At 40.3% G+C, this 22,430-nt stretch overlaps 1 protein-coding gene across 1 annotated transcript in view; it reads left to right on the top strand.

Annotated features, from left to right (window-relative positions):
- Positions 1 to 767: 767 nt before the first annotated feature.
- The window catches only part of LOC111266011 (glutamate receptor ionotropic, kainate 2), a 55,658-nt gene continuing 33,995 nt past the window's right edge, over positions 768 to 22,430 (top strand). Inside the window, exons 1-12 of the mRNA XM_022843118.2 lie at positions 768 to 1,182; positions 2,436 to 2,594; positions 9,223 to 9,477; positions 9,995 to 10,164; positions 10,664 to 10,830; positions 12,405 to 12,588; positions 12,676 to 12,783; positions 13,912 to 14,040; positions 14,148 to 14,351; positions 14,888 to 15,077; positions 15,459 to 15,609; positions 16,236 to 16,437. Coding sequence (XP_022698853.1) covers positions 1,095 to 1,182; positions 2,436 to 2,594; positions 9,223 to 9,477; positions 9,995 to 10,164; positions 10,664 to 10,830; positions 12,405 to 12,588; positions 12,676 to 12,783; positions 13,912 to 14,040; positions 14,148 to 14,351; positions 14,888 to 15,077; positions 15,459 to 15,609; positions 16,236 to 16,437 — 2,007 coding nt within the window. The 5' untranslated portion in view covers positions 768 to 1,094. The remainder of the gene's footprint in view (positions 1,183 to 2,435; positions 2,595 to 9,222; positions 9,478 to 9,994; positions 10,165 to 10,663; positions 10,831 to 12,404; positions 12,589 to 12,675; positions 12,784 to 13,911; positions 14,041 to 14,147; positions 14,352 to 14,887; positions 15,078 to 15,458; positions 15,610 to 16,235; positions 16,438 to 22,430) is intronic.

Raw genomic sequence — 22,430 nt, forward strand, 5'->3', positions numbered from 1 at the left:
CCTCGATGGTCCATAGTTTTCCTGGAAAAATGTTTGTTTCGCTATCTTCTACCATTCCCTTAAAATATTTACTGTTTATTCAGATACGTCTTATATAAGAAGGTGCACACACTTTTGAAGGATAGCCAACTGGAAAGCCATTAACTAACTAAAAGTGGCATAGTTCCCATATAAGTAAACTGACCGCTTGCATCTCTTTAATTTGCCCTCTGGAAGTGGATTAAAAGGAAAAATACTTATATCGACATGTGAAATTTATTTCCTAATAACAACTTTTCGCTATTTTAGAGTTTTTCTTTTGTTTTTGACGTCGTGAGATTTGCGTCTTCACGTTCGATCACCCATGAAAAAATAAGTCAGCTTCAAGAAGTGATCAAAACATTTAGTTTACAATCTCGATTGATATTCCGAGCTTGCATTTATGTGACGCGATCATGTACGATAAATTTTCAGTGTTTGATAAACAAGAAGCAGGTGTTTGTCTTTTTGTAGTTGCTAACGAAGACGATGTATCTGTCGCAAGCTTTCCCTTCTTAATTGATTCTTATTTTCAAATAGTCAATATCGAACCTTCTTTCGCTAGTATCTTGCTGTGTCTCGACATTTTGTGCTAGCGAGCGTCTGTTGGGTAGACGGGCTAGCGACGCAACGATAACCCACCGGCGACAAAAACCAGAGCCCCGTGGCCAGTAAAGAGGGCTGCCTCACATCAGAGTCTTTTTCGTGTTTAGAATCGTCACGGTCGGTACTTGGACATCGCACACAGTCCACAGTGTTCTGCTTGGCCCTAGGCTACCCGGTTATTTTTAGCTTGAGAAGAACTCGTCTGTACCGCCAGTCACTGCCCACTTGGCCTGCACGAGTGTCAACAAACCGCTATTTAACTCTTCAGAACAGACAAAGCATAATTTCCTTCAATTGACTGTGCCTAAAGACAGCGCCGCAAGTTGAAGCACGGTAAGCGGTGCTTATGTGTCCGTCTCCATAAGAAGATATTGTTTATCGTACGATAATGTTTGGAAATTGCTGTTTAATAGGTTGAGGTCATTTTAAATTGAGCTACTATCGTTCGGGAAAGAACACAGAGTGACAAAATGACTTGGCTGTGTGCAGTGTTAGCAAGTGTAACTGTTGTATCCATCTCGTTTTCAACAGGAGTGCACGGTGGCACCTATAAGATTGGTAAGTTTTTCAGCATTTGTTTCAACGTGGTTCAAGTAACGTGTAACAAGTAAAGAGTGAAGGATACAACACGCATGAGTATAAAGTCGATGAGTTAAGTTGTTAGTGTCTTGCCTCGATAGATGGGCCAATTGTAGAATGAAACTAATTAACTTCGTATCGTACACAACCCACAGTGAGTTAAACACGAATCGCAACGTGCTAAACACCGAATACGTACTGTTCTAGCGCAGTATCGATTACTCGAGTGGTTCAAAAATTTAAAATTGTTTAAATTTAAACTTAAAAATGTTTAATCCTTCATGTTTACGGTATTCCAGGCCAACGAATTGGAAATATTGGCAAAATGGGCACGGCAGATATATTTACCTTCGTGCAGCCCGAAATTCGAACCTATTAAGAGCAACTGTTAATACGTTTACTAAATTATCATTATTATGTCGTGTTTATATCATTAATAATATGTAAACCTAGTTCCGCGTTTGGACTCTCCGTTGCTAGCGTTTTGCGTAGAAATAAGCGTTGTCCAAGGGGTCTGATAGAAGTTCGCGTTCCGTATATTAGAAAGCTTGAAGTCATCGATGGAACAGGAACATTATTAAACTTATCAAAGTGAATTTTAGGTTTTTTTTTTCTGTCGAAAGCTACATGTGTGTACTCATCGTAAATGCTCCAGTATTTTGGTGGAACGACCCTTAAAAGATAAGCTTTGATTTGTTCCCGTTAATAAACACTATCTCTAGGCGTAATTATAATGTGCTAGCTAATAGCCTAATGTGTTCAATACAAAAACTATTTGACGAAAACACGTAGGCTTGTAACCGCAAAAAAATGCGTTAGCGAAATTCAGCCAATGTGCGAGGTAATTTTTCGGAGCATAGCGACTGAAAAAAGGAGCCTAGAATTAGCTAGAACCATAAACTTGCCACTCCTAAGGTAAGAACAACTAGTTTCAGTAAAGTTAAATCGTTCCTGCGCTAAGCTGATGTCAGCAAATTAATGTTTATGCTTAGTTTATAGGTTTCCGGTGAACCGCATTCACAATTGCCTATTGAGAAAAATCGGTACTGAAGGGTTCTGGTCCTTGAAAGAAGACAAAAAGTCAACTATTTATTACTAGTATTTGGTTGCTTTGATAGTATTCTATATCCAATATAAATTGACCGGAAGACACTCCGGCCAATTTTCCGGCAAGGGCTCCAAATTCGTCCAGAAAAAAAAAACATATTAATAGAATTCTTGCTATATTTCAGCCGGTGTATTCAGCGCAGAGACTGGTCAAGTAGAATCTAAAGTATTTGCGCGCGCAGTCGATCGCGTGAACACGGACAACCGGGAGTTCCCGGAAGTGCAAATGCAGGCCATACCGATCATGCTGAAAGAGGGACAAACCTGGGAAAATTATCAAGAACGTAAGAATTTAACGATATTACAAGGAGGGTTGTTCCATTTATGCCCATAACGTAATTTACAGAAAACTTCCCTTTACAGATATAACCCATTTACCCTACGTGAACCTTCCAACAAATTATTGTGGTACACATTTGTACGTAAGTGGAAGGCATAATACGTGCGTTACCGTATCGTTTTCTGTCCGGCAGCATTTTTCTAGGCCAACACTTTGGCGATATAGTTACGGAGAAAAAAATTGGTTCGCGCAAAAGTAGAGCCACCATTTGTGGTGACCGTAATTTTCAGATAACATCCTTCTGTCTTTTTTAGCGCAGTTCACTTCATTCGCCTAATGCTTTAGTGAGTTAGTTGATTCTAGCCAGTGAAACTTCCCTTGTTAGCCTCGTATCCTCCCAGACTGTTCACTGTTCTGTAGGGGAAACTTTTAGAACGAGCTGGCCGCGTCATTGTCTGACAACTATGGCCATATTCAAAATAAGAATATACAGTAAGTTTCTTCATTTTCATCAGGTTAGTCGACGTCATTCTTTTGATCTGTTTCATTCATTAAAAGTTCCTGGTAAATTCATTAAGAGTGTCGCAACAATGTAGGCGTTCTTCCCATGTTTAAATTTTCGGTAAGCATCTTGCAAGCCTATACATACAAATAATGCGTTGCTGTAGATATCCGACTTTTCGCAATTAGACCCCCAGTACCGTCTATGAATAAAATTTTCTCGTTGTTCTAGTCTTTCACTATCTGCCCGTTCCGACATTCTGCTGACATGATGGAAACCTGAATCTGTAGCGATGCTTGATATTTAATATCCTGTCTAACTATTTATCCTGGGCGAAGAAGATACCTGAACTAGACGGATTACAGGAGGACACGATTTTTTTTTGAAACGATTTGTTCAAGTTGCAGGAGCGAAGCTTGCTTTACATAGGTAAAACAGAACATATTTTGCTACGGCAGAACTGAATACAATTTTCAATAAATGCTATTCTAGCTTTTGGCAATCGATGTTTCTAAATACCCAGCTCACAGTCTCCGCAGTCCAGTGGATAATGCAACGATTTCCAAGACGTAAAAATAATGCAGAGAAACCTCAGCCTCAAGCTACATATAAAGCTACGGAAATGATACATGTACACGTTTGTCTACGAACAAAGTGGACTGATCAAACGTACTGCTCACGAGGTTTAACAGGGAAAAGCCTAATAACATTACGAAACTTTGTATTGTGTAAGACTTATAGAAAATGTTTCGCCTAATACTATCGTCAAGCATAGCGGCTGTGTCCCAAAACGAAGGTGTATACGTTATAGACAACAAAGCAGCCATGTTGAATGCTGAAGCAGTTTTGGTCCCGCGTGGTGATTTAATAAAACATACAAAATAAGAACAACATATGACTGATACTCGTCCTAGAACTAAGCTACAAATAGTAATGTACCTGATTTAAAAAGGCTTCAATTAAGCAATGCATGTACTACTATGGATGCGCTTTCGATAAGCCTGAATAGAGGTGTGATCAAGGCATCCCGCTTAGTCGTATCCGGCGGTAGGACTCCGAGATGATATTTTTCAAGCTATATATACACTATAAAAAAAATATAATTCTTTAAATCGTTCGCAAAACTCGGCATCCGCAGTTCGAGAGAACAAAAAGACAACCATGATCAGATACACGTACTTAGAGGCATTTTTGTACCAGGGAAGACCTCCTGACTTTAGCAATAGCTGCATTGAGCATTTTACACGATTGCCGTCGTGGCGGCCGGCGGCGGTATTCACACCTCGCCTAGCTGAACAACCCCCAAAACCCAAGCTCTTCCGGGAACCCCGCGGGTGAAGCTTTTCGGGAAAAGAGAAACGCGAATAGGAAGGACACTTTTTCGCACAGTTGCCTCGATGCGTCCGAATTCCCCATACTCGTTCTAACAAGTAACCTCTTAGCCGATTGTTTCCGTAGTAGTGACTCGAGTACGTTGTGCGCAACCTTCGTCGCGGTTGAACGCATTGGTTTAGCTCTGCATCGCGATCATCCTATACAGACTGATTTACATCGAACTCTTTTAACAACAAAAAGACCTTTAGCAACAAATTTCATTATACATAAAGTGAAAGTTCGCATACTACTTTCACACCAGGATGAAAGTTCCTACGATTGCATTTGTGCCGTACAAACTTGGCTTAGCGTGAGCAACATACGGCCGATCTTTTTTCGCAATGAGAACTGATTTTACATATTGTAAAATCATATTGGCTTCGCGTTGATGAAGGTTGTTTTCGTTGGGACCTCAGCGTGAGGCTTGATAGTTTGTTTCTGTTTAGATAAACAAGTCGTCTGACACGGAGCAGCGGTGACCCATACACTGGTGGGTATATCCACAGGACGTCAGGTCTTTTAGATGGCGGCTGGTGCTGGTTGCTTTAAACCGATAATACATCTTTGCTGGGCTTGTCGTCCCGTCCGACGACCCGGCCACCCGCCCTCTTGCTGTCGTGGGCCCGCACCGGAAACCGCCGGAAGTGGCTAGAAAACAGCGGAACAGACTTCGACTGGCAGAACAGGCTTCGTCGTGTTGGGGGCAACTCGGAACATATCAGGGAAAGTGCAGGGTTGGATTGCTTCGTCGCTTTTGTTTATTTATGCGACAACTTGCGACACTTCATAGCGGTGGCTATGGCAGATGGAAACGAAGTTATGGAGGTGATGCTGCCATTGGTAGCACTGCTATTTGGGGGTTACCGGCGGCGCCAACGTAACCTTCGCGTCTGCTAGCTCCTTTTTCTGTTCCGCCTTCCGGAGATCTTTGCTTCCCCTTCATTGGGCGACAGGCACCGACAGCATAGCAACTCTCTAGCTTCCTGCGAGTGAAGCAGTCAAGCGGGAAGGCCGCAGTTGCGCTCCAGCCAGTCGAACCGCTTGCTGGAGGTCGGCTCTCAAGGGGCCCTCAGAAGCACACGAGACGAAAAAGTGATTTATGATAGTCTGCTCCCTGTTGGCTCATTCTGTGAGAGCTGGCGTAGTGCCAGCTTTCCGACGACTGCTTCTAGACCACCGTTTCGGTCTTTTTACTCCTCTGCCCTAATACGCGGATACGAAAAGCGCACAAGGAAAGCGATGGATATATTAAAGTCACCAACAGTGCACAGTGGCACCGGCTACCGGTTCTCCCCCAGCTATACCAAGCGTGCACTCACCCTCAGCCTCGCGGTCCTCACTTACCGGCGTTCTTCTGAAATCTCAAAGGGCCATGGTGGATATTGTCGTACTTTGCAGTTTTACACTATGCCGACTATGGCAGTAGCGTGCAAAAAAGTAGTCGCATTTTGAGACTGAGCCGATGAGTGCGCCGTTTCCAGAACGATTCAGCTGCAGAGCGACCTGGTTGGATTGTGATCAATCCATGCGATGCCTCTGATAAACATTATGAATCAGTCGTTGGATGGTCATCAAAACAAATGTTATAAACATTTACAGAGAACAGATAGCCATATTGTACACCTAATTTTTAGAAAATCAAAAGCAACCTTTACTTTTAATGTAGACAGATTTTACAAAATATTGATTTTGATAGGAGGGGATTTCACTATTTACATTGCCCACATGGAGATAATTTGCCCGCTCTAGTCGTTAACGTCAAACTAAGCTTAACGTTTGGCGAAATTAAAGAGCAAACATTTTTTTCTGCCAAACGTCATTCGTTGCTCACATACGGGTTTTTACATCTCCACTTTTGGGTAAAGCTTAATAAAGAGCTTGATTTCATACAAATTTAGAACGAGAGAAGCTGCAGAATGAACTTGCCAATTCCTTCCGAATATTTGCAGCGGATCTACGACATCTGCAATCTCCCAAAGGTTATAATGTTCACTGCAAAACCACAGAAAGAGATTCCTTATTTAGTAGCACAGTATGTTGTGAAAGGTGATAGTAATAATTGTAAAACCTTCAGAAGCTAAGGAAATAGTATTTTTCAAAGGAGATCAACACGGATTGGAGCATCTGATAGATCATTTTGTGTGCAAATATCCATCGATTTTGCCAGATTAGTAAAAAATATATTTCTATATACTATTATAAGGTTTTTATTGATATGTTTCGATAGCCGGACTGCATGGCCACGGATTTTTTTTTCGTTACCAATATACTTTGCAGACCTGACTCTACCCACCCTTCCCGATCAATACAATTCTCTATTAGTGATATTATGTTCCAGATTCCAAACTTCAAGAAATTGAACTGGTATTTAAGTTGTATTGATGAACTGTGCTGTTTTGGGACGTATATGCACGTATGAGTGTTGTTTAAAGAAAAAGAAAATTTCATATTTTTTGTTCTTTAAATAACTGGCTGCTGTAGGACGAATGAGCTCTGCCGGTTACTGCTATAAGCGCCTACTCTGAAAGCTTTTTTCCTCCCTCGATTTGGCAAATTTGAGTAATCTGGCAATTTCTTCTATCAATATCGAATCTAGCTGTCAGCTAATAACAATACTAATGGATACGCAAGCCATTGTACGACTAACTAGCTGTTCATAGCTCAGAAGTGAGCACAAAGAGTTCGTTTTATGCAGACCCTAATCATAATTTTTGTTTGCGCACGCTTGAAATGAAGCTTTGATTATACCCTAGCCAACCTTTATCGTGCTCACCTTCTAATACTACCGTTTTTTAACATAACGCCTTCTCGACGCGACCTAAGTAGACATCACTTATGTCACATGTCGTTCCATTAGCAATTGCCCCAACTTTATGGCAGCGACGCTAATATGGTGCAGTTAACAGAAATATACATTAAATTATATGGAGAATAAGACAACTATGTTTTTAGATTTACTTTTTCATCAATAGTCGCAGGGATATTCTTCAGTGCTTCGCAGCTAATTCACAATGATTTATGACCTATTAAAAATTATTGAACATGTAATTTGTTTGAAATATCTCAAACTAGTTTTGTTACCATATCCCTTGGAGATTAGTATAATCTGGTTATGCTGATAATGGCTGAAAAAGGAGCTGTAAAATTCTTGTATTCAATTATCTCTTTGCTGTAAGAACAGGCGGACATTTCTGCTTGCAGCGTTGTTTTTCTAGTTTACTATGAAACGATCATTCAATTCGAAGTAAAAGGTCAGTAACAATAAAAAAAAAATATATTGAAACATTGGCCAGGGATATCAGCGCGTGTCATACCGGTTCTTTCTCTTTGCTTAAAATGAAAATTCGTATTCGAATGGGCGTTAAACCCAAATGGGCTTTAAATATAGAGAACAAAGAGCCTATTACATGCAAAGTTATACTCGTTTCCGTAGCTTTGTCTATTCAAATCTGTTTCTCTTTAGACATGGTTCTTTTAAAACGTTCACTCCTTGGCGTACCGAGCATCCATGATACCATGACTTCTGTTAGATTTGCGATAGACTAAAAAAATGTTGAAATCTTTAAGACCATCATATATTTCTGAGATTTTTATTTTTCCTCTTCGTTCAACTTTTAAATATATCTAATGGGCGTTGGAATGGCTTGCCTTTTGATTTGTGACTAAACGTCAACAACAAGTGGGTTATTACCAACAATTTCGAAAAAATTTCGCACACACCACCACTTCAAGCTTTACTGGTGTGGGGAGAGCTACTGAGTGCAGCCATCGTGGATGTCGTATGACAAGTATATTCGAAGATAACCCTAAAATATATTTCGGAGACCAAAGTTTTGCTAAGGCAGACAGTAAGTGATGCCGTTTGTGCTTTTTGTTAAGGGATTTACGAACCTGAATTAGTTTCGTGGCATTTTTCCGCGGCATCTCAGGTTGTTGAGCCGATATACGGCAATGGTTAACGAACATCTAATCACAGCAATCGATGCAACTTATGATAGCCGATACGCTATTTTCTCACGCTTCTTTCCGTAACCCTTCGAAATCAAATCGAGAAATCAGCTCTACATATATATATTTTAATTAACTTTGATAATTAACTATTCAATCAAAAAACAAAAAAAAAGAAAGGCAATTTTTCTTTTTTTTTCCCCCATGCTTCTGCTTCCCTGTTTATCAACGCACTTTTTCAACTTGTTTCTACGCTGCCGCGCTCTATATTTAGAAATCTATTTAAGTAAAAAAGAACATGTTTAAAACAAGGGTATTACAACAAATTTGAGAGCTGCAAATGTGACTAGCTTCTAAATGCAAAAGAATATTACGCTGACGAGGCAGTACATAGCTTTCTAAAAGTCATTATAATATTTATTACTCCTCTACCGTCATCGGCATATTGGAATGGTATTTAAGGATTACGGCCACCTCAAAATCAAATGTAGAATATAAGAAAGATATTAGAAACCTGTGACACGTTTACGAATTACTATCTTCTAAACTTGATCCTTGTCGCTTTCGAACTTTTCGCCGAATTGGATTAATTTAGTTATTCATTCGAGTGGCACGCGTATGTATATGAGCAATATGTCATATATGAAATTATAGTTTTACACATAAATTTGTTAGATCTTACAACGTTCAGATACTTATCTCATTTCGTTCTCTATATCTATACTTTTCACCATTTAAGAATTTTTACTTAAGAAATTCGTAGGCCTAGTCCGTTTTTTCAGCATTTTTTGCCCGTGTTGAATTACAGTGTGCCGTCAATTTGAGAGCGGGGTTGTGGCAATTGTCGGAGCGGAGTCATCGGTTGAGGACTCGCTGATTTCATCGGTATCATCTGCCGTCCGCATTCCGCATATTCGTACAGGTTTCAATCGAGAGCTCGAAGATCCTGACGATCTATCGCTCGGACTTGCCCCGTCGCCATCGGATCTTGCTGAGGTTGTCAGAGAACTAATACTCCACATGGGCTGGAACCACATCGTCTACATTTACGACACGAGCACTGGTACGGCACAGGTGTGGGGCTCACTCATAGTTGTCACAGTAGGCTTTAAATAGGCCTAACCTCGTGTACACAATCACAAATGTTGCGCAGCGTACGCTGACGGCGGGGCTTGACCTAGCGACCCTGACACTGGTTTTCTCGATGACCATGGGTACTCAAATGGGCGTTTGGAGTCGACCTATCTGACCTAATTCCTGATACAAAATAACAGACTGAAAATAATGATTTCGATTCTCTGAATAATAAATTGGATTAAGGGCACCAGATTAACTAGGCACTATCGAGCAATGTGTTACATTCATTTTAGTGTTTCTGCAGAGACGCTTTGGGGGGCCGGAAAAGCACAACTGGTCAAACGAATCCACGCTAGTTAATTGTAAATGCATGTTTACCATTGTTGACCCCACGCGCTGTTTACGATATGAGCTTAGTATGAAGCCACGTAGTCTGCCATCAGTACTCAAAGTTTATGCTCTGTCGTATAAGTGGATTAACGCTTTTAACTGTTTCTATTTAGGGCTTTTAAGGATGAATGAGCTTGAAGAAGATCCAGAATTTAAGGGCCGTCGTCTTGTTCCTATTGATCTCTCCGTTGACGCAAATCCCTGGGACAATATTATTAAGCTTTCGATTCGACACGTTGTGGTCGACATCGAAAGTAAATCCGTCCATCAGGTCCTCAAAGAGGTCAGCATATTTGTTTTAAAAATGGACAATGTTTACCTTAGTACACCACGAATAATTTACAGGTATATAATACAATGATATATAATGTAGAAAAGTAATTTTATTTACTTCTATCAGCTAATTTATCATATTAATTGGGAAGCCTGTATAGTGCAAAGCTACTGAAGACACACGTTTTCATCATAAAGATTTTTTTATGATCCGTATCAATGAGGATTCTTGTGTCGACAACGGTGTAATCAGAACGAAAGGCGATCTGCTAAAAACCTACGCACGCGTCTGTGGTAGTTGAATATATGTGAAAACTATAGAAGCTCCGTCAGAATTTTGCGGGTTTGAGTATTTCCCTAAGGTCAGGGAGCACTCGTGCTGACATCGCGCGCCGGTTAATCCCTAAGAAAACTGAAATCGTAGAGGTGGCGCTTGTAGTTGTAGAGCTAGTAATCACAGTAACAGTAATACATTAAAAAGTTTTTCTATTTTATGTTTTTGTACTCAGATTTCCATGTCGGGCCTGTCGCAGGACTACTATAGCTTTATTATGCCAAACAGCGATATCCGATTACCGGAAAACTCAACGCAGCGGACGTTTTTCATAGATGCCGACGTCTACACGTTCTCACTGGTCGATCCAGACAACAGGGAAATGCACTGGATCTATCGTATGTAAGTCCCAGTATATTCTGTTTTTAGCGGCCGATGCAACCGATATACGGGAAGCCCATTATGCTCATGTCACCGCCTGCTGATAAGTGGGGACTTTGCTACCTGTGTCCAATGAGCATTTTTGTAAACCTAGTTTTTGCTATAGTAGACTTGCAACGTCCTGGCTATGGCATGAGATAGCTGGGGATTTTTTATTCTTCTACATAACTTATGCACTATTTTCTGCATATTATATATAGATAACCGGCAAGCAGAAGACTGTAACCTTACTGTAATTTTATTGGTAATAATAGCCGTGGAAAAGAGGAAAAGCATCTGCAGACGTAGAGATCGTTGATATCGTAGACTTTAGCAACACGAGTGTTATTCCAACAAAAGACTAAGCTGTCTGGTTTGTATAAGTCAGGCAGCTTATGGACAACTAATGATAGCGTTTTGTAATACACGTTCTGTGGAAATATATTCATAGTTACCCTGTCCTTTTGGACAGTGGAAAATTATAGAAACGTACGAAAATCAGTGACGATCATACTAATGTCTTTACGACAACCAACAGTGATCTACCCTATAGCAGTGTGTGGCTAGCGAGAAGCAACACAATAAATTAAGAGGCGCTTGTTTACGTACGAACCTTTGACGGAGGCGTCCAAGATAGGTACCATTCTGTGTAAGTTTACCTTCGCGCGATATGTCGCGTGTTCTTCAGCGCTTTGTTTTCTACCGAAAATTCCCTCAACATAGCGTCTCGTTGTATTTCCTTCGCGACAAATATTGATGTAGCTATACGTTGCGCATTCGTGGAAATGGTGTTACGTTTTTTGCACCGATAGAAGATTCTGTGTTTGTCCTGTCATTGCCAGCTAGCAGTGCTCGGAAAAAGCCACTGCAGCGAGGGCATGTTTAAGCCATCGTACAGTAGAGAGGGTTCGTTTCAAGAGCATCTTATACTAACATGTATTGGGGCTATGCTATTAGCCTCCGTGAAACTCCTCGTAGTGAGATACAATATGGACCGCGCATGTTGCGGCTAGAATTGTTACTGTGAATCAAGAAATAGCTGGCTGACTTTGAGAGATTTTCAGTGCTATCTAATTTGTTTCAATCGGTTAGTTAATACACTGATAAACTATGCAATTCTATATTAACATGAAACATACGGGTATAAATTCTGCGAGTCGTGCTTAGCTTTGACTGCAAAGATGTAGGCACAATGGCGCTTATGGACGTATATTAGCATGGAACGGCGACAGCTCTTAACAGTTGGCCAATATGAGATAATAATAGAGAATTACTAATAATTAATGTGTTATTAAATGGAAGAAAAAACTAAAAAACGGGAATCGTGTGATTCAGTAACGCGGAAAACGTACTACACGTACGAGCCTACTTTATCCTGAAGGATACGGGCATGTGGGAGAGCCAGAACTACATCGTCTATAACAGTAACAGACTGTAATTAAATCTTGAATATATACTGCGGGTACCATTTAGAAGTTCATTATGTAATAAACCGATACATTGATAGAATTTTTCTTTTTTTTTTTTTAAAAAAGGTACTTTTTTCATATTTTCAGGCTTGAGATGAACTCATCTGAAAACGAGCCAAACCTACCATTCATCTACGATTCGGTGCTCCAAATCGGACACACGTTAAATAACCTCACCAAATTGCAAAGGCCAATTAGGAGTTCCCCTGGCAACTGTACCTTAAAGGTCGCCTTTAAAGACGGCCGTAAACTATATGACAGCATTCGAGAGGTACGGTTCTTCGAACAGTTTTGAAATATATATATATTCATTAATATAAAGTATATATATATGCTTCATGGCTGTTATTTGTTTCAGTCAACGAAATTTGAGGGTGTCACAGGCTTCGTCGAGTTTGATGATAAGGGGGCTCGTAAGGTCAAGCACGTTCACGTCAAATTGCTGAAAGATGGCAAACTAACAAAGGTGGGTCAGCAATATGTTATCTAAGCAATCTTTCAAATTAATCTAATAGGTGACTGTGTTTGTTGAAACGAAGCGCGAGAGAAATCATCCTCAAAACGCTAATAATATGACGTCAGTGTAGAACACAAGATGGTGTCTTGGCTCCCTTGACCTTATACGGATACTGTCTCGCAAGTCAAATACTAGTTGGAGTCTGTCATTTTCTATATTGTGCTGTTGCGTTTTCACAAGGTATGTGAGAAGCCGTACAATTGGTATCAGCGTATACCTTGACAAGGTGTCTCTAAACAAAAACTCCTATTTAATATTTGCGACATTAATTTAAATATAGATCTTTTGTGCGTTATACCCACGTTTCGGACAGAATAGGGCTTGTAGCCTGATATTGGTTTACGGCACCGTGACAATGGTACGCCTCCTATATCAATTAGGAGAAAGCCATGTTTGCCACTCACATACAACTCTAGATTGGCAGTTTTTTTATTTGTGACCAAGCAAAACTTTAGCAGAATGCCCAGTTGTCGAATAGCTAGTAAACATTACATAAAAATAAAGAAGAATCGATAAGTTGACTAGTTCTGCTTCGTGTGACTCGTAGTGACTGCGTTCGGGCGTGCTTAACAGACTGTGACAAAATGCAATTTAACTCCTTAGTTATAAGGGACAAGAACCTGCTTGTACCTCACAAAAAAAAAGATATCACAATATTGTTTTGGCCGACATAAGCATTCGGCCTATTTTCTGTGATAGGTCAAGACAACGTTTACTGAACCAGAAGTACAGACAACCCACAAAAGGAGCTGTATTCGCATTCAATGACTAACACGAGCGAAATAGTTGTGCCTACACAAGAGTTAGGTACCCAAGAATCTACGAAACGAAATTTGTTACTATTGTAGCATTATATAGGACAGATAACCGAGTGTACTCTGAGTAGAATCGTAGGCCCCTCGATAGCTGTTCTTTTTACGTAACTTCTGTACAACCCTTCTCTCGTATAGATGTAGTTCTCTTTGCAGTTCGGATAATTGTAAATTAAATGTTGTCTATCCACTTTCCGGAATCCAGAATCTAACCGCGTGATTGTTTGTCCGAGTTGATATTATGTTTTTTTTTTATATGTTAAAGGTAGCCGATTGGCGTCCATTGGATGGTCTTACATTCATTAAAGAACTGGATCCAAAGGGCGAACCAGATGAAGCCCTTGAGCACGATGAGGGTCTCAATAATCGAGCCCTCGTTGTTACAACCATTCTCGTGAGTAGATTTGATCATTGTAAACGAGTTATAAAATAACAAAGTAAAACTGCACCCCAATCGTAACGTCTAGTGACGTATGTAACATGGCACTTTATGTTTGTTAGTTGCCTCCGTTCTTGATGCGCGATGACAGTCCCCATCTAAAAGGCAATGAACGTTATTCCGGCTTTATCGTGGATTTGTTGGAGAAGCTTGCACGACTACTCAAGTTCCAGTATCTCATTAAGGAAGTTGAGGATGGCGCTTACGGGACGTATAATGCGACCACCAATAGCTACAACGGAATGATCGGAGAAATACTGCTTGGCGTAAGAAAACATTGTATTGTTTTTTTATAGATATACGTAGTCGATTAATGTAGATGATACGAAAGGAGCTACGTAGCTAATGCCCGCCTTTTTGAGTGCATAGCCGTGATGACTATGAACATGCGGCCGGCAGAAACTTTGGCGTCAACAAATGTTGTATGCTTGGTGTGTGCTTAACATTGCATTTCATAGATGTACTGAAAAAATCCTAAATCAGTTCAGCAAGACCTTCCAGTTAGACCTTCTAGTTCCGTACCGTGGCAGTGGTTCCAAGGACTTGTTCAGGCGGGACAAAACGTTAGAATAAATGCATACGTTATGGGTCCATACTTGACATTATCTTATAACTATCCTACAACAATACCCTACTAACGAAACATTCTTTGTTTACTCCACTCGTGTAAAATGAAAGATTCGAGCGAGTTTTCGCTATTTCTTAAATGAGTTAATGCTGGAATATTACTGTGTTGAAGAAAGCTCAACGGTAAAGAAAACGTAACATTCAGAACTATTTCCTTCTCACTATTCCCTTACAGAAAGCTGACATCGCAGTTGCCCCGTTTACAATTAACGCTGAGCGTTACCAGATCCTCGATTTCAGCTTTCCATTCCTCGAGGCGGGCCTGGGACTTCTAGCTAGACGGGAGGTCGACCCACTCGAACACAACTTTTTAAGTCCGTTCTCCGCGATAATGTGGTTCTCTCTGTTCGGGACAATGATGTTCGGTAAACCACATTATGAAACTATAACCGCATCAACTTAACAAGTTTCAGTAATATGTTTCAATAGCACATGTTCGAAAGGCGTCAAGTTGAAAATCCCAGTAAAAAAGTTACAAAGCAAAATAAGTAAGGGACCTTTTATGCTGTTCCGTTCATGAATATAATTTGTTAATATAAATGTTTTATGTGAAGTTACATGACTGTGCAGCAATGTGTTTCTTTATATTAGCGCAAATTTACCGTGTTCTCACGTAATTAGATGTTGTTTCTCTAAAAGGGCAGCGATTTCTTGTCCTGTTTCGAACTTACTAAATACATGCATGTATGACTACGTCTGGCTACGAGTAGCAAGAGATTATCTAAGTTTTATTTCTCTATAACCAGCCACATTCGTTATTACGTTCATCGCCCGATTATCGCCTCGGGAATGGTCATCGGTTACCGATACCGTAATTGAAACACATTTCACCGTGGGAAACTGCTTCTGGTACCTCTACTCGACCCTCATGTTCCAGAGATTCCAGCATCGACCGAAGTGCGTGGATCTGTAGTTACGAATTGTATCCTTTTTGCATCCAGATTTTTAGTACAACCTTCTGTCAAATATAAAGTTGCTTAATAGAACTTCCCAAAATATAATTCGTTGGAATCAGTTGCAGTGTCTGCGTTGTTAAGGCGTACGTCAGCTTGAACTTTCATCCCTAATTTAAGACTTCACGTGAAACGTAATAGATGTCATCTAATAAAGTAGGTAATCTATCGGATGCCATCTTAATGTCTAAATAAGTGATGTTTGTTTTTTTTCAAGTCGGGCCCTTTTGGATTGCTTGACACCCACTCTTTTATCTGTGTACCATACTATTTGTATTCCGGCCTTTTTTTTCGATCCTGGACAACGCTGGAACGATCTAAGTGATAACAGCGAAGAAACATCAGGCTTTAGCTATATGCAGACACACGTTCCGGACGTTTCGCCTATGATGATATTGTCTGGCGAGATTCATTCATCATAGGAGTTCATTGATCAACCAATGTACGAATTAGTTATATATATGACTGATATATTTGCAATCTTCCATCGTTATTGATACGTAATTCATGTGAGTGGACTAACATATGCTTGTATTTATTTCTTTTTTGTTTTTCCGCCTTTTCTCCTAGTTCTCTTGGAGTCATAGTTGCATTTTTTGCCTGGTTTATCTTCTGCTTGGCTATTATGGTGTCGTACGGAACAGTATTGGGTGACTTCATTATCAAGTACAACGAACGGCCGGCCCTCTCGAAGATTGATGATCTTCGATCAGAGAATAACCGTGTAAAGTTCAGTGCAATCAAGACCGGATCCACGATGCGTTTCTTTGAGGTAAGGAATTCATTTTGTCAGTATAAGTAGATTTTAGGTGAAATTTTACTCTGTGTTCATGTAACGTTTGCTTAACTAGTGGTTGAAAACATTGAATTGGCCGATTGAAACTATCTAAACACTAAGTGAGAATGGCCAGAATCAAATCATCGAGCTACACTGAGGTAGTTTTAGCCTGGTTTCGGCTCGAGCACGACGGAACTTCACCTGTACGGTGGTATATAGAGAATAGTTATTCCAGTTTTTTGTAGTGCAAAGAAATTCGAATTTAATCACAAAAATCGTACGGACAATTTTTTTTTCCAGTGTTTAGAAAATTGACGTCTTTATCGTCTGTTTTTTCCTCTATCATAGGCAATATCGTAGCTATTGAAACAAAAACAACGTACTAAACAATGAACGAACTGACGCTAAGATAAAGCTGCTTATTCATAAGTTGAGCAGCATAACTTGTTCTCTGACTCCGCCACGGCTGTCTGCCACTCCTGCCTTGCCGAGTAGAGATGTCTGATTGTTCCTTGAGTACCAGAAGTTTATCACGATCATCGCATAGCACGATTTTTGGTCGTGCAGTGTCCATCTTAGAGTTGAATCTTGTCCTTAGGACATCAGAAGCTTTTTTCTTTTCTCTAGCTTTGTTACCCTGCAACCCCCTATCAGTCAACTGAATTAACTAGCGTGGGCCTATAGAAGGTTTATCGAACTGAGCAATGAGTTATCGTCACATTGATATTTAAAGAAACGTTCCTGAGAAGAAAAAGTAGCTTTAAAGCAAACGAAGGACGCTACATTTTTTTTGTTCTCTTGTCTATACTACTTCGAAAAATCTGATACAGATATAAAGGAAATAGTCAATTTTGAAATTTTATTCATTGTGAGAAGAAAAGTTTCGTTTTAAGTACACAAAAGGATACGTTTATTCTTTAATATAATGCCCTGCATTATATATATATATATATATATAAATATATTTTTCAAGTTTGCCTATTCTTTCGATAGCTGAGGATAACTTCTATTTCCGTAGTTATTGCAGATAAAAGAAAAAAAAAGCTAATACAAAAAAAGCTAATCAAATCAGAGGAAAACCAGAGGCAAACTGTAAATCTATTATGAACTTGTCTCAGTATCGGCATAGGAATTGGCTACTTTCCAATATATAGGTACCAGAAGCTCACCCTCCACGAGTTCTTACGGCCTCACCAATAACAGCAGTCACTTTTGATTACTGTTGACATGTGCTCTCAGTTATTTAGTTAAATTGTTGCGCTTAGATGGACCTTAATATATAGCAAATTACTAGGAAATATGATTTAGATAAGGTATCCTAGACACACTCACCTGTACTAAATGTACATAGATACTTTAGCTGAGTATATATGTGTATAGAGCCATTGGGAATTTGTCCAGTTTGACCCTCTGTCCTCTGCTTTTGCGCAAATCCTCCACGGAATCCTTCAGAACTTACAGGATCTACCAATTCCACCTTCGGCTGCCGCTCTTTGCTTCGCGGTCTTCAGTTGCAGGGAAACCAAAAGTAAGATCGTCTGCTGTAACCAGACTTCTGCTGTGATTGTGTTTTTGGGTCAAAGTCTTAAAACTCTGTTGTATGTTTTGTGTGTTGAGGCCTTCCTCCTTGTAAACTACCCATTTGGACGCGGAATGTATTCAGTCGGAGTTGTTTATTGAAAAGACTTGTCACAAGACACTGTTATCCCAATGAAAACGTTATACAAGAACTGTGTCGGTGATCGATCGTATGATAAGAAAAAACATCGTGATTAAGATGCGACGTTCATTATATGCAATTAAGTAAAATGATACAATGTTGTATGTACCGTACAATATACATATATGATTTCGATCATGGAGCTGAAAGCCTTCTTTGATTCGTCCGTTTTTTTCCATACAACATATCTGTCACACGATGGTTCTCCACTTTTTAAGCAGGCTCACCAATTCTTTAGGTCATACGAGACTCATTTGTGTATAAATAATAAGTGTACAAGTAAACAGCAAGTTATACAGGTATATCATCTGTAAGTCCATGTATATTATATATTTGTTTATAATCGCAATGTTGAGTTTCCGTTCGCATGCTTACCCATTGGAGCTTACCATTCCTAAGTTTGCCCCAGGCCTTGCTTTCACTCAAAGCTGAGAGACAGATAGAGCGAGAGAAAAGGATCACCCACCCACCGACCGACCGACCGACCAATTAGCTACCTGACGGCTATTATAATGTCATGATGACATGATGCCCCTGATAATTCCGTAGTGATAAAAAAAAAATAAACGCTTTTGAGCATCGTTGAAATTTGCTTTTAACAGAGACGCATTCCTCTTTATCAGCTAAAAGTTAAAGTGGACGCAGAAACGATGTGGCGGAGTGGACAGTTGGTAGATGAGAGAGGGGCAATATGGCTTTGCGTATGTACACGTACGTGCCTGTATGTAGAGATTGCTTCTTATTGCAATGAAGCTGGGCGTGGTTGTCTTGCGTATCACCGAACTGCCGGCAACGCGGTAGTACTCAAAACATTTGCCTGGTTATTACATAATATATTTGCGCTCTATGTTGGCAATGGCTAGCTATGATGGAGGCTGACTTGCCTATATAGCTTGCTCCTGTGGTTATCACCACCATCGATGCCACTTGAACGACGACTAGCAGCTGAAATTTGCAGCAGAAAGAACTGCTCAGGGCCTTCTAGTACATATATACATATATTTTTTAGGGCACTTATAAATCGAAGCTATAACCAATCGCTAGGCGTCTGTTTATATATATGTATATATAGACCTAAGTGAAATATGAGTGTCTATGTGCATGCAGGTAAGGCAAAAGAGGATTATAAATTGTTATTTGAATGTTGCTCAGAATAGAACTTTTTTTAGTTTGGCGAATATTTACTCTTCTTCAACGTAACTTGCTATGGGTTCTTTTAAATGTCGCTAAAAAACAAACCTACAAGGCAGAACTTTATACCAGGCCGAAAAAACCTCGGCTAAAGTTTCATGCGGAAAGTTACGTACGCAATACCTATCGAATCATAAACCAATAACATAATTGCACATAATAATGGTAATAGCCACTGTCCTCATTGAATGCTGCCTATAGCAACTTGCTAATCGTGCAAATACACAACAGTAGGACACCCGAACGACTTCTAACTAACGTTCTCCGGCCACGAGTACGAATGAGTGACTTTGTTCGCACCGCATTGGTAAACAGTTTTGCAGTTACGGGAACTTAGCAAACAACCCCAACCGTTTCACACTTAGTGGGACATGTCCTGCGTTCGACAGGTAAATATCATCGACAGATGCCTAAAAAATACCATTGACGTAGAAGTCCATTACTTGAAAACAGCAGGCATAGTATAACACACCGTATCCTGAGCCTGTGTAGAAGTTGTACACTTCATGTCGAAATCCACCGCTCTACCTCCCCGAGGTAATCCTGTTTTCATTTCGATTTTTAAGCATGCTCCAGCACCCGGGAATACTAACATATGTGGTCAGAGTTTTTGAATTGAAACTAGCCCAAATCATTTTAATTATTCTCTAACAAGCTTTACGGCGACCCAATATCGGAAGGCAGTCATGTGAAAGAATCGTTATATATTAACATTTAGGATGCACGGCTTCCATTCCGTGCAATGGGAAACGCTGAGTTGCCACAAGGTGGGGAAACTGTTGCGGTCGTTCCATATGCTGCACTCGCAGCGGAGCTTGATCGGTCAAGAGTTATTAACCCCGAGCATAATGTGGAAGCACTTAATTTTACATTTTTTTATTATATACTTTTTGTTTGGCAGCTTGTAGATAGTAAGCTAATTGCAAGCACTACATTGAATTCTATATAATGTGATTATACCTTACTACGTTTACTTCAGACGCTAAGTTCATGTTTGGTATTTGTTGAACAGAAACAGCCGATGCGGCGTCATCTTTTATCCTCCTCTACCGAACTGAGTATAATCGTATGACACCGTGAGTATCCGGTACGCAGCATATGTGGTTCTATTCCGTCTTGTTCGGTTCGCCGATTAAAGCTAGCGCAACGTGTCCTAGGTGGTTTCAGAATCATTGTGTTCAACCAACAGGACCGCATGATGATATCGTACTGCATTACGGCCTAGTTGCTGGCAGCACCATAAAGGTCAGGTTTCGCCGAGGGTTGACAGGATGTGTTCAATGGGGAAACCTCGTGAGGGATAGCTAGGATCGAATGGCATTCATATGAAAATTAAAGCCCGTCCCGTCGGCACATATGAGTCGTCAGACATTGAAATACGATGAACGATGCCTAGTAAAGGCTGTACATCTAGACGCGTGAACATATGTACACACCGTTACAAACAGTCAGAAAGATACACACTAACGCTAGACGAGCACTGAGCCAACCGCTACTGTTTACTCGTCCTGCTACGGGCCCCATGGCCAATAGTGCCGGAGTGGCTACAGTCGCTATTGAACTTACGATACGTTCGCCGTTATTCGTATATAGAATATACTGCTCGCTAGTCATTCACTGCTGTCGTACTATTTAGGAAATCCCTAGAGCTTTGTACTACCTGGAGGGTGTGCCGGTGCCGGTGCCGGTCAGCGAACGATTGGTCAGGCATCTGGGGTCGAAGATTGGGCTTACGCTAGTTGGGAGCTGAGGTGGCGGCATCGCTCATGGCGACAAGTCCTTTGAAGTTTGCGGTTTAAGTATAATACGTATATAAGGCGACTGCGTTGGCTTTAGTGACCGTTGAACTACCGGAGCTAGTGATGGCCAGATCGCCTGATGATACCACAGCTACAGGGAGAAACATAATATGGCTTAATGGTGCGTTTCTTACGGAATCAGTTTCACGTATACCAAACGACTGTGTCGTCACACCGTTAAATCTATCAGTAATTGAGGGACAGCTTTAACAGGACTCAACGGTAGTTGTCAGCTGGATAGATAGTTTACTGTTAAATTTAGCGTGTGTGGAAAGTTTTTGATGCAGGCATCACGCTTATAGGTGCGGGATTGAATTCTGTTTCATAACCGGTCTTCAACTTTTCTCCATTGTATCCACGTTCTCTAAGTATCTCTACGAGGTGTAGTTACCCTTCTGCGGCTTTGCTTTGGTGGCTTCCGAAATGGACACTACCTGTACGAATAACTTTTGTTTTAGTTTACGGTATCGATTAAGAAAACTTAAAGCTCTACCAATAGAAGTAAAATCCAATACATGAATATTCCGATACACGGTATCGAACTGTGCAGCTTCAATTACTTATTGAATATGCTGCCTATTGCTACAGCTGACAGCGGCTTAAAAACCAATCCACGAAAGTGGTTTCTACAATAAAACATAAAAGATTTTCGTAGACGAGTGACAATGTCGGTGTCCGACTCTGATGTCGAATAACCATCATCATACATGTACAATTTGCTCTTTCTAGTCCCAGCAAATATAAAAGGGCGTATTCGTACAATTCTTGTGCGTGGGCCACATAATTGCCAACGGCTTTTTGTTTCGTATCAGGCTTCTTGGACGAAAGATTGACGCATTATTAATGTGCACTGTGTTTCGTTAGCATTCACTGAAATTGTTGTGTTAGTGATATATGTTTATATAGAAATACGACACAAGCGATGGACCCCAGTAGCGCAGCGGTAACGGTAGCCGAACCCTTATGTTAAGACGCTCGAAAACCAAAACGTTCAGGCAATCCGTTCGAAAAATAATAACATGACAAAATCATAGATCTATTAGTCGAATGTACGTAACGGCTGTTCTAAATCATAAACGATTCGGGAGTAGAAGGACGTCCTAACAAAAATCTCTGGTTGGTGCGCTGAGTGAGGCAAAGCATCACCCTCAACAGAGTCAATGAATTGCACGAAGTATTATAACTGGGAAAATTCAATCTGTCCCAATAATTGTCTTTCTATATATGTTCGTGTATCAGTTTCGTACATTTAGTCGAGTTTGCTTTCGACACGTCTG

Source organism: Varroa jacobsoni, unplaced genomic scaffold (genome assembly GCF_002532875.2).
Source record: "Varroa jacobsoni isolate VJ856 unplaced genomic scaffold, vjacob_1.0 scaffold_1040, whole genome shotgun sequence".
Taxonomy (NCBI): Eukaryota; Metazoa; Arthropoda; class Arachnida; order Mesostigmata; family Varroidae; genus Varroa; species Varroa jacobsoni.